At 44.4% G+C, this 13,723-nt stretch overlaps 1 protein-coding gene across 1 annotated transcript; it reads left to right on the plus strand.

The window, feature by feature from the left end:
• The first annotated feature begins 850 nt into the window (after positions 1 to 850).
• Positions 851 to 5,321, plus strand: LOC123404053 (5-oxoprolinase). Its single transcript, XM_045097971.1, has 2 exons — positions 851 to 1,030; positions 1,375 to 5,321. Exon 2 carries the CDS (start codon positions 1,418 to 1,420, stop codon positions 5,180 to 5,182), a length of 3,765 nt encoding a protein of 1,254 aa, XP_044953906.1. The 5' UTR covers positions 851 to 1,030; positions 1,375 to 1,417; the 3' UTR covers positions 5,183 to 5,321.
• The last annotated feature ends 8,402 nt before the right edge of the window (positions 5,322 to 13,723 follow it).

Consider the following 13,723-nt stretch of genomic DNA (forward strand, 5'->3'; position numbering starts at 1 on the left):
GCAATGTAGCAAAATTACAATTTATTTACACAAAAAGAATTAGAAAATAATGATTTTTTTAAAAGTTTTTAGTTTTTTCACCATAAAGTTTGAACACATCCTTTATTTTTTTCTAGATTCGCCACTGAATTCACAACACCCAAAACCCTTGTGTGAAGTGATACTCTTGTGTGCAAAAACAACCCGAGGAAACCGAAAAAGGGAATCGTTTTCCACCCGCGCGTCGGTCACCCCCTCGCGCGCGTGGACCCATGCAACATTTTTTCCATCCGCCTGCTTCGTTGTTCACTGGATGCAACATTTTTCGTCTAAATATGTTGCAACCAGCGTCATATTTGCTGCAAGCGTTTTTTACTATTTTTTTGTCCCAGTAAAAAAACTGCATATACGTTTGGTTGCAACTCCAGTTCATCGGATCTTTTGTTACAATCGATTTTTTTTTACTTTTGCTACAACCGTGTTAATTTTTGCTACAACCGACATCATGTTTTGCTGCAACCGTTCACTAAAAAAGTTGCATACACGTCACGTAAATATTTGCTACAACCGACGTTTGATTTTTGCTACCACGCACCACCAGCTTTGTTTTTTTGTTACGATCACGTAGATATTTTTTTTGCTATAAATTTTGTTTTTTGTTGCAACCGTTAAAAAAATTATTGCATCGCATCGAAATTTTGATGTATAGATAAAAAAATGTTGCATGCGAATTCAATGATGCAGACGACGCGGAGTTGATGAATCCTACGGCTCTCGCGCGGCCGGTCGGAAGTTTGGGCCGGCGAGCTGGCGCAGATCGGTCCCACGGAAAAATCGCCGTGTCACCCCTCCTTATCCTCTTCGTTTCCTTTTTCGATTTTGCCTCCCCACTCCATTGTCGACGGTCACGGCGGCAAGGCCACCGCCGCCAAGTGGAAGACGGCTCGACACCTACTTCCTCCGCCTCCCAGATTCCCGCGGCACCATCTTCGCACGCCTCGCCGCCGGACGCTCCCCCGAGCCCCTCCCGTCGGAGCACGCCACCTCCAAGGTATTCTTCTCCCACAGCCCTCTTCCGCACCCCCCTCCCCCCCGTACTGAACTGGAGTGGAGATCCATCTGGGATTGGGATTGGGTCGATTCCTTCCGCCGGCTAAGTAATCTAGCTTGCTTGGATAGTTCGAAGAAGTTTGTTCTACTCTTCGCTGCTGTGAGCAATCTAATCTAAATCGTTCTGTTTGAGATGAGATGCTCCAGTTGATCCCATGGGTCGATTTCTTTTACGGCAGTGGATCCAGTTTCCGGCGGGTTCGTTTGCTCGTTCTTGGCAGAGTAATGGTAGCTCGTTGCAGGTTATAACTAGTTATTAACGACCATGCTGTTTGACGCTTGCAGATCACTCGGATTCCTGGGGTGCTGATCGCGGAGGAAGGAGAAGATGGGCAGCGTGGACAAGTTCAGATTCTGCATTGATCGGGGCGGCACGTTCACCGACATCTACGCCGAGGTCCCCGGCAAGCCGGAAGGCTATGTTATGAAGCTCCTCTCCGTCGACCCGTCCAACTACGACGATGCTCCGATCGAGGGGATCAGGAGGATTCTAGAGGAGTTTTCTGGTGAAAGAATCCCCCGGTCGTCCAAGATCCCAACCGGCATGATCGACTGGATCCGGATGGGCACCACGGTAGCCACGAACGCTCTTCTTGAGAGGAAGGGTGAGAGGATCGCGCTCTGTGTCACCCGGGGCTTTAAGGACCTCCTTCAGATTGGTAACCAGGCCCGGCCGAACATATTCGACCTCAAGGTCTTGAAGCCTTCGAATCTGTATGAGGAGGTGGTCGAGGTCGATGAGCGGGTTGAACTTGTTCTTGATGGTGAGAGGGATGATTCATCTATTGAAGGGATCTCAGGGGAATTGGTCAGGGTGCGGAAGTCAGTTGATGTGGAGTCACTGAAGCCTTTACTTAAAGGTTTGCTTGACAAGGGTATACGGTGTCTGGCGGTGGTGCTGATGCATTCTTATACCTACCCCCATCATGAGCTCCTCATCGAGAAACTAGCCCTGGAAATGGGATTCAAGCATGTATCTTTGTCTTCGTCATTGACACCGATGGTACGTGCAGTACCTCGGGGCCTTACAGCCAGTGTGGATGCTTATCTAACACCAGTCATCAAAGAGTACCTATCAGCATTCATGTCAAGATTTGAAGGGGGAGCTGAACAAGTCAATGTGCTGTTTATGCAGTCAGATGGTGGTCTTGCCCCGGAGAGCAGATTCTCTGGGCACAAAGCAGTATTATCAGGCCCTGCAGGTGGTGTTGTTGGCTACTCACAGACCTTGTTTGAACTTGAGACATCAAAGCCACTCATTGGGTTTGACATGGGAGGTACATCCACCGACGTGAGCCGCTATGATGGAAGCTATGAACAAGTTCTTGAGACCCAAATTGCTGGGGCAATCATTCAAGCTCCCCAGCTTGACATAAACACGGTGGCTGCTGGTGGTGGATCAAAGCTTAAGTTTCAGTTCGGAGCCTTCAAGGTTGGGCCAGAATCGGTTGGAGCACACCCTGGTCCAGTTTGCTACAGGAAAGGAGGTGAGCTGGCAATTACCGATGCCAACTTGATCTTGGGGACCGTTATTCCTGAGTACTTTCCATCCATATTTGGTCCTAATGAAAATTTGCCCCTTGATTATGAGGCTACAAGAAAGGCATTTGAGGAACTTGCTGTTGAGATCAACTCTTACCGAAAGAGTCAGGACCCATTAGTAAAGGGCATGACAATTGAGGAGATTGCTCTCGGGTTTGTCAATGTTGCAAACGAGGCAATGTGCCGCCCGATACGCCAGTTGACGGAAATGAAGGGGCATGATACTAAAAACCATGCACTAGCATGCTTTGGTGGTGCAGGTCCTCAACATGCATGTGCAATAGCAAGGTCCCTGGGCATGTCTGAGTTACTTATTCATCGTTATTGTGGCATATTGAGTGCATACGGAATGGGCCTTGCTGATGTTATTGAAGATCTGCAAGAACCATATTCTGCTGTTTATAACACAGATTCTGCTGCAGAGGCATCTCGAAGAGTAGCTCATTTGGTAAAGCAGGTGAAAGAAAAACTAGTGGAGCAGGGATTTGGAGATGAGAGCATCAGGACAGATTCATACTTGAACTTGAGGTACGAGGGGACTGATACGGCAATCATGGTTAAAGAGCCCGAGAAAGAATCTGGATGTGATTATGCTGATGAGTTTGTTAAACTGTTTCAACAAGAGTATGGCTTCAAATTGTTAAATAGAAAGATACTCATATGTGATGTAAGAGTTCAGGGTGTTGGTGCCACCAACATTTTGCAACCTCGTGAACTGACGCCAATATCAACTAAACCCTTGCAAGAAAGTTCATGCAAAATTTATTTTTCGCATGGATGGCAAGAAACTCCACTATACAAGCTTGAGAATTTGGGTTATGGACATGTCTTGGAGGGCCCTGTGGTTATTATGAATGGGAATAGTACAGTGGTTGTAGAAAAAAACTGCAAGGCTGTCATCACTAAGTATGGCAACATAAGAATTGAGATCGGTGCATCTATGAGTACTGTAGAAATATCAGAAACAGTAGCTGATGTAGTTCAACTTTCTATCTTTAATCACCGATTCATGGGTATTGCTGAACAGATGGGTAGGACACTTCAAAGAACTTCCATTTCTACAAACATAAAGGAACGGCTGGACTTCTCTTGTGCTTTATTTGGTTCAGATGGTGGCCTTGTTGCAAATGCCCCTCATGTTCCTGTACATTTGGGAGCCATGTCTAGCACTGTATGCTGGCAACTTAATTATTGGGGTGATAACCTGCATGAGGGTGATGTTCTTGTTACAAACCATCCATGTTCTGGGGGTAGCCATCTGCCAGATATCACTGTTGTCACACCAGTGTTCAATGATGGTAAGCTGATCTTTTTTGTTGCTAGTAGAGGTCACCATGCAGAGATTGGAGGTATCACGCCAGGAAGCATGCCTCCTTTCTCAAAATGCATCTCAGAGGAAGGTGCTGCCATCAAAGCGTTTAAACTTGTGGAAAGGGGTGTTTTTCAAGAGGAAGGAATAGTTCAGTTGCTGCAGTCACCCTGTTCCGATGAGCTCACCAATGTAAAAATTCCAGGAACTCGCAAGATTGCGGACAATCTTTCTGATCTCCGTGCTCAGGTGGCAGCAAACCAACGAGGAATAACACTTATCAAAGAACTGATAAATCAGTATGGCTTGATCACTGTGAAGTCTTATATGAATCACGTCCAAAAGAATGCTGAGGTAGCTGTGAGAGAGATGCTCAAGGTAGTCGCATCTAGAGTTGAGAAGGAGACAGGGTCTTGTGTTATTGAAGATGAAGACTACATGGATGATGGCTCCGTGCTCCATTTGAAGCTCACCCTTGATTCTCGTCGAGGTGAGGCTACCTTCAACTTTGAGGGCACCAGTCCTGAGGTGTATGGTAACTGGAATGCTCCTGAAGCAGTAACAGCAGCCGCTGTCATATACTCCCTGCGATGCTTGGTGGATGTAGATATACCCTTGAATCAAGGTTGCCTAGCTCCTGTGAAGATCATCATCCCCAAAGGCTCTTTTCTTTCACCAAGTGACAAGGCTGCAGTGGTTGGTGGTAATGTGTTAACCTCTCAGAGGGTGACAGACGTTGTCCTAATGGCATTCGAAGCCTGTGCCTGCTCTCAGGGCTGCATGAACAATCTGACCTTTGGAGATGACACTTTCGGTTACTATGAGACCATCGGAGGTGGCTGTGGCGCCGGGCCGACCTGGAATGGTACAAGTGGTGTTCAGTGTCACATGACAAACACAAGGATGACTGATCCAGAGATCTTTGAGCAGCGATATCCCGTTCTTTTGCACAGATTTAGCATCAGAGACAGCAGCGGAGGCTCTGGTCTCCACCGAGGCGGTGATGGCCTTGTAAGGGAGATTGAATTCCGCCGGCCTGTTGTTGTGAGCATTCTTTCTGAGAGGCGGGTGCATGCTCCCAGGGGACTGAAGGGAGGGGAAAATGGAGCTCGTGGCGCAAACTATCTAGTCAGGAAAGATGGTCGCAGAGTTTACCTTGGAGGGAAGAATACCGTCACAGTTAATGCTGGTGAGGTTCTTCAGATCCTCACTCCCGGTGGCGGCGGTTTCGGTTCTCCTTGATGGCGTCCGTAATCATCTGCCTTGTTTTCTATTTACACAGAATAAAGCTTGCACATACATTATCTGGTACAGGTCCCAGCTGTTATCGATGCTTCTGAGGCACTAGAGCTGAATAAATCGCGATCATTGCTTGCTTTTATCCGAACTAGTTTTGCTCGGCGTTCTAAGTTGGCGTACTAATATGCTGAATCATATTGTTGCCCATGAACTGTGCTGCTTGTTTCCCTCCTGCATGGTCCAGTTTTGGTCTCCACTTCTCATGCTGTCATCTGAGAAGTATCATATCAGCTGCATCTATGCTCATGACTGTACCTCAGTGCACACAAACAAAATCATTAATCATTGCCCCTGATGCCTCGAAGGTTTACTGTTCGTCACTCTGTTATTGTAACATACCGACTACAGCAATGCAATCACTGTACGTCAACTGATGACAATCAATGTAGTGTAGAAACCAGTGAACTTAAAAATACTTCAACATACTCGTATATCGTAGTGAAGTGAGGCTAGAAACTTTATCTATAGCATGTCTGTTCCATCTAATTCTTGATGCTTTATAGTATGTCAATGATAATTGTTCCCAAGAATTCCATTAGTTGAGAGACAGGTACTTAGACTGAATTTTTCAGTTACGCAATCTTTCTCCACATTAGGCCTTTACCAACTAGTGATTGTATATGCACAAGTACAAGGGAATATGCTCTACTACATCTCGTGATATCTCCCAATGGAGGTGAGAAGTGTTCGAGAACAAGGGTTGCACAACAATGATAGACGAACAAAGCAGATATATGGGAGAGAATGGACAATGGAAGAATCGTATCACTAAGAGCATCTCTAGCAGACGTGCTAAATTCCCAACCCGCATACAGTTCTCCCTAAATCAATTTTGTGAGCAGTTTATCACCGACGCAGAACAGATACTGGAAATGATATTGCAAATTTTAAAACATAGTCTAAAACAAGTTCCGGCTACATAGATAGTCACACACAAACAAACTAAAGTAGAAAGACACACAAACAAACTGAAGTAGAAACTTAAATCAACAGAAGGCCGCCGGCGGCTCACGGTTTCATGCCGAGGTACAAACTCGCATGCCGAGTGATAGAGGGTGTAGGTGAAAGGACCTGGATGTCAAGCACAAAAATTAACGTTTAATTTGTCAAGCAAATAATTACAGTTCAGGCTTGAGCAAATGCGGAATAAAATTAACGTTTAATTTGTCAAGCACAAAACCTAAAACAACTAGGCTCACCTATATAAATCATCAACAACTTATGCTAAGGAAGATAAATAACTAAGTGATAATAAGATACATACTTCCTCCGTTATTAAATACAAGTCTTTTTAAAGATTTTACTAAGGACTACATATAGAGCAAAATGGATGAATCTATACTCTAAAGTATGTCTAGATACGTCTGTATGTAGTCCGCTAGTGAAACTTCTAAAAAGACTTATATTTAAGAACGAAGGGGTAACATGAAACAATATGACTATCACAAGGTAAAGTGCATAAGTCAAGGGTTCGGGTAAGAGATAACCGAGGCACGTGGAGACGATGATGTATCCCGATGTTCACACCCTTGCGGATGCTAATCTTCGTTTATAGTGGTGTAAAGGCACAATGCTCCCCAAAAAACCACTAGGGTCATCGTAATCTCCTCACGCCCTCGCACAATACAAGATGCCGTGATTTCACTAAGGGACACTTGAGGACGGTCACCGAAACCGGACAAATGGCAACCCTTGAGGGCGGTCGTACACTTTGGTAACCCTTGGGGGCGGTCATCGGAACCTGTACAAATTGCTCGAGTTAATCTTCACAACCTAATTGGAGACCCGGACACTTGTCCGGAGCTTTACACCATAATGATTGAGCTCTGAGGCACCACCAACCATCCAAGGCGTCAAAGCACCCAAGAGGCACAAGCTCTAGGGTGCCCAAACACCCAAGAGTAATAAGCTTCTCAAACTATAGTTCCATGTATCACCGTGAAGAAGTCAAACCGATGCAACTAATGCAATGGCAAGAACACATGAGGTGGTAAAGTCCCTCACTCCCAAATCCCACCACCACAACAAAAGCTATGGAGGAATATGAGAGGAAGAACAAGGAGCTCACAAAGAACTTCAAGATCTAGATCCAAAGGGGTTCCCCTCACATAGAGGAGAAAGTGATTGGTGGAAATGTGGATCCAGATCTCCTCTCTTTTTTCTCTAAAAGGAGCAAGAATCATTAGAGGGATTAAGAGTTAACACGTTGGAAGAAGGTTAACAATGGGGGTCACGAGCTCAAGAGATAAGAAGCATTGGGGAAGAAGACCCGCTTAAATAGGCCCTCCAAAATCCAACTATGATGCACACACCCCTCACATTAGCGGTACTACCTCTCCGTAGAGCGGTACTACCTCTCAATGATAGTACCAACATATCAGTGCAATGGCGAGGAGCCACGAGGCGGTAGTGCCACCGGAGCGGTACTATCGCTCTCCCTACCGGTACTAATGTTGGGATTGTAGCTCAAGGGCCTATGAAGATAGGGTAGGCCAATGGAGTGTGGCAGTACTGCAACAATGGTACTACCGCCCAGTGTGAGTGATACTACTGCTTATAAGTTGTAGTACCACACACCCACTATCGCACTACTACCATCGAGAGCGCGGCATATACAAAAGCATCTGGAAAAGTAGAAGTGGAGCAGTAGTGGGTGGGGGTACTACCTCTCGCACTACCGTTCAAGTGACAAGCAACCTGACACAAAAAGTCGACTCCCTAGAAGCAACAGTTGTAGCCGCGGTACTGGATAGCGGAAGTACTGCTTATAAGCAGAAGTACTTCTTATAAGCGGCACTACCGCTTCCCAGAGTGGTACTACAACGATAGTGCTACAACGAAGACCAACCAAAACAGATGAATACGATAAAACCTGAACTGTCATAACTTTCACATACGAGCTGTGAATTGAGCAAACTCAAGCTTGTTGGATAGAGGACGACGAGAGCTAGTTGCTTAAGGAAGATTAGAAGAGCTAGTTGGATATATGATACAATATTGTTGGTTATATTAAGAACAAGCAATGGAGAATAAATGCCACTAGGATAAGGAAGATGACCTACCCAAATATTATCCGGCAAAATCTCCAACACCAAAAACACAAAGATGATGCATACAAAATCCGTTTTTGATGAACTTGAGCTTATCATGATGATGGCTATAAAGTCCAAAGCTCCCATAGCGAAAAGCCAAACAAGAACCAAGAAAGATGGTGATGCTAAGAATGCGATGGTTTGAGCTCTCAAGAACGATAGATCAAGCTACTCACTTGAGAGCCCCCTTGATAGCACACCAATCGATCCTATAACTCGGTCTCCCAACTAACATCATGAGACCGGTAAAATAGAAAACCTATCAAGGACAAACCTTTGACTTGAGGATAGTCCACTTGAGCTAGATGATGATGATATTGTCCTCCAGGATGGATCACCTTTCTTGATTCCGCCAACTGGATGAAGACTAGTGGAATGCTCCCCCGTACACCACTATGGGTGAGCCTCTCTTCGACGCATCTTCACATGTCCATTATCATCATAATGGACGACAAACTTAAAGCATGTGATCTCTTCGTGATGCTTCACTTGAACTTGCACACCGCAACCTTGATGAGGATCACCACTTGATGGGTTGTATGGGTTATTACTTTTGATGCATGCCCATGGAAACATACCTAACCCCACAAAGAACACTCACAAAGATCACGGGTTAGTACACAAAGCGTAATGGACAAAACTTACCATACCATGAGATCACTTGATCCCACCTGGTACATCTTCTATGCTTTCTGTGTTAATCAACTTGAATCACTCTTTGCCTTAGTCTTGATCAACCTTGTATCTTATCTTTTCTGTTGATAAAGATGATGTCTTGAAGGTAACCATGAATGTTCACACAATCTCCTTCTTCAAGACATGCTTGCAATAAGCTCAACTCTCACATGACCAATCTTTGGATAAATTCTTAAATACCACCATGGCCATCACATAAAATTATTGAAACCAACAAATGGACTTCAAGAAATGCCTATGGAGAAATCCTTGAAGTAAAACTCAAAGCAACCACTAGTCCATATGGATTGTCATCAATTACCAAAACCACACATGGAGAAATATGCTCTAACAATCTCCCCCATTTTGGTAATTGATGACAATCACTTTCAAGAGAGTTTATATAAGGAAATAAACTCAACCAAGCACACCCATGCAAAGAAACAACCAATAATGCATGGGTATGAGATGTAGATGCTTAAGAATCAAAAGCAAAACTCTCTAAACTTCTCCCTAATTGGCATCGATTGACAAGATGGATGAAAAGCTTAGAAAGCAAATATAATAGGTGTTCCTCCAAAAAGTGTGTATTTCTCAAAATATGAGTGCAGTGAAATACACATATCCAATGGTAAGTATTTGGAGGAAGGCAGACTATATTGAGGATCCAAATATTGCAAAAAGGATCGTACGGAACAAAGACATACCAAAGAGTGAAGCAAGCAATCAAAAGATACCAACTGAAACAATCAATCACATGATCCTACAAGCCACACTAATAAAATATATTATGATATGGGTAAAGGAGTGTTTTAGAGAAACTAGAGAAGCTCCCAATGATTTGTGCACTATTTAGTTTTTTTGTATTTAGGTACGAGTGCACAAAATATGATCATCGCTCCCAAAATCAATAAAAACACATAATACATGCAAGTGAGCATAGTTAGTAAATAATGCATAGCACTTGCAATAAATATATGGTTGAGAAACATGAAAGAGGCAACTTAAGAATAGGCACTACTACTAGAAGGTCCTAAGACGACACTCATACCCGAGACCCATCGATGAAACTGTGTGTGATGCAGTAATGGCAAACGGTATAGTTCTAGCTCCCTCGCCAATGAAAGGAACTATTTGAGATGGATGATCCATCAACCACGATTTAGATAATAGGTGTTTGTGTGATGCGAGGCAAACAACTGGTATTTACAAACTATTTCTGATGAGGAAAAATAACACAATTTGTAAAATACCACATGTGTGTGCAAAATACGCCATATAGTTCACATCGTAGAACTGTCTGCGAAGATCCAATATAACGCAAGCAGGTGCGCAGATCCGGATGTGTGCGATATACGACATACAAGTCACCCAGATGAATTGTTTATACTTGATGCAGAAGAACACAAACGGTTTGGCATAACAATGTGTGTGTGATACTCTGCAAATAGGTCGGTAGTCAGAATTGTGTGCGATAGTTCTAGCCAACACATACGATTTTTCGTTCTGAATTGTGTACTCGACGGAGCACACAGTTGAAGAAACCAACTGTGTGATAATGTGAGAGATCACTATCGAATCTGTATTCTCAACCATTTGCGATGAGATCGACAGGGGAAACAAAATTCAGGTGTAAATATGAGCCAACGGCTACAGGGATATACAATATGATATACTTCTTTTTCTTCTTCTTCTTCTTCTTTTTGTTGTTGTTGGATGGCCTCGCGACATTGACTTGGCATGGACGATTCTTGCCACTCACTGTTGGCTTTTCTTCGCCGTCATCGTCATCACCGTCGTCATCATCCTTGTTTGGCCATTCCTCCTCCTCATCATCATCGATGTCCTCGTCGACGTACTCATCATCGTCCTCCTCGTTCAACCATTCCTCCTCATTATTATCGTAGTCTTCTTCTTTGTCCTTCGGCGGATCCTCGTCCGTTTGGTATTCGTCCGAATACTCGGGTGGTGGCGTCCCTTCCATGAATCGGATAAAATAGAGGTGAGGGATCAACGCCGAACTAATGGAAGATGAGCGTGATGATTCCGAGGTTGACCCCAAATCAGGCGGCAGACTGGTGGAACTATCGTCCTTGCTGGCGCTCAATATGGTTGTGCTACGTAAACAAACAACGAGAAAGAGAGTTTGGAGAGTGTGATTAAGTGTGTAGCGCGGCCTGCCGGGACGCTAAAGATGGTGGCGAGTGAAGCATGGTATGAAGAAGAGGAATGACAATTGAAGCGGGGGATTGACAGAATATATTGGCGCCATGGAAGGTGGTTATAATTCCTACACAATCAACTTCAATTATGATTACCCCATCACTCTAAATTATCGCTATTGCGTAGTTCTCAATGTGATAATTACACACACGGATTGGAGCGTCCAAATGTCTGCAATATGCCAAGTGTCTCACACGGTACATTTTAGGAATTCACACGGTTCGCTAATGCTTTGTTTAACTATGCACACGCTTATATGAAATACAACGTGTGTGAAACACGCATTTAACATAGGACAATTGGTAAGCAATAGATGAGCTTTGCTTATTGATGTAGCCAGTAATAATCAAATAAAACCCCTAATCACCATTGTAAATAGTGCATAGAAGATCGCTAATGCGACAACTACAACTACACATGCTAGTTCCTTCTTATCTCTTGTTTTCATCGTACTGTGTGTACACTCTAGATCACTCAGTTTCTTCTTCAGCTTTATGTTATCTTGTGCAAGCTTGGTGATACCACTCTAAGCCCTGTCATGCCATTCATCATCCAACGAGTGGGGGCATTAACTAAACTTAAAGGACCAACTTAGCACTAACCTCTAAGGGCACCCAAGAAACCATCTGCAAATGTCGAATCCCTCTGTGCATACACGTCAAGCGGGAGTGTGTCCGTGGACACAACTCAACTTTTGGTACTTCCGGGTGGCGCAAGACTCGGAATCAAACAAATGTTGCGGGAGTCTATTGGAGTCATACTCTGGATCCGACATTTGATCGCTTTCCTAAGAGTGGGAGGTGGGTCCAATTCAAGATGGATTGAGTGAGCTGCTAGCTTTGAACATGCTAAAAAGATGAGGAATGATTGGGACCTGGCAAGACGATTCAGATATGTAGTACACCGGCCTCCTGGTGACCTTAGGCAAGTGCTCGGCGGTGACCGCCGGCGTGGTGACGCCGACAATGGTGTTGCCAAGAGCGACTGTACAAACCGATGCAGCCGCACTAAAACCATCATCACCACTCGTTCGCATTCCCCCAATGTCAGCGCCACACGAGGGAATTTGGGGGTAGGGATTTGGGGGAAGACAGGGAAACTATGGGGATCTGATAACGGCCGGGGAAGTATTTATCACAATCTGTTGTATACGACACATAGTTTCCACACCAAATCGTGTGAGATGGCAACATGCATGATACACGGTTCTTGTAACATAAGTGTATGTGATGTGCTACCCGGTACATATGGGGTTGTAAACAACTGCTCTCCGAAACCCCATTTAGAAAGAAAACAGTCGTTATGCTGATAGAGATGGGGGCGGCGATCGACGCATCGGCTATCGGATAGGAGGTCAATCACCGGTCGGTTGGCGGTGCTAACATTATAGGAAGTCCATCCTTGGTAGGTCGGCGGTGGCGGCATGATGGAGGTTAATCCTCGATCGGCGGCGAGAGATAGGAGGAGCTCATTCCTCGTGGTCGGCGTTTGCATGATTGGATCACATCCCTTGTGGCCTTAGGCGGGATAGTGGAGATCGTACTTCACGCGGTTGCCCCGCTAAGCTCTGGTCTTCGACAGTGTTCTCTTGTCGTGCCGCTGGTACGCGCTGCTCTGTCTGCTAGGTGAAGGTCACCTCATGGCTCATTAATTAAGGTATTCTTTTCATTGAGTGCCCTAATTAAGGTATTAAATTCATATAAGGGTAGAGTTGTATGTGTATATTGACTGATCATTAATTAGTATCATCGCACGGCTGAATAATATTATGCAGCGGCCTCCATGATTTTGAAAATAAAATCTTGTGATTTATTCACGCATCTTTGTGCATACATTAATCGATATATTAATGTTTTTTGAATTATGTCTCACGGGTGCAGATGGAACGATCTAGATGGATGTTGGGTCGGATAAGCTCAAGGTATGTGGATGTCACCGAGGAGTTCATGCCTTTCGGTGAACGAAGAAAGAGGAGAATTGGCAAAGAAGATTACATCTTGTGTTTGTGCAAGGATTGTACCAATACGGTGTCACATCCAATTCATTAAGTCGAGTTTGACTTATTCAAGAGGGGATTCATGGATGGATACACAAGATGGACTAAACACGGTGAAGAGCCAGTTATGGATGAAGGTAATAACCTACATGTCGGCGAGGTGCCAAACCCTGATGAGAGTCGCATGAGTATTAAATTTAACCTCGGGGCTGAGACGTAAAGCTAAAAATGGAAGACTAGCATGCCAGATCCCCCAAAAAAACAAGACTGTGAGGCATACGACACCGACCTTGATGATATACCAGATTTTTCTCCTATGGTTGCAGATTCTGAGTGCCAAGAATTAGATTTAGCTGGGTACAAGGAGTTGCCAATCATTGGTGCGCCTCCAAGAAAGATTTGTATCGAGGTTGCAAAAATAAATATTCTAGATTATTTGAAGCATAAAGCGGTCTATCAAAAAAGGCCTTCACAAAGTTGTAGAGTCTTTTCAAAGAC

Source organism: Hordeum vulgare, chromosome 6H, assembly GCF_904849725.1.
Source record: "Hordeum vulgare subsp. vulgare chromosome 6H, MorexV3_pseudomolecules_assembly, whole genome shotgun sequence".
Lineage (NCBI taxonomy): Eukaryota > Viridiplantae > Streptophyta > Magnoliopsida > Poales > Poaceae > Hordeum > Hordeum vulgare.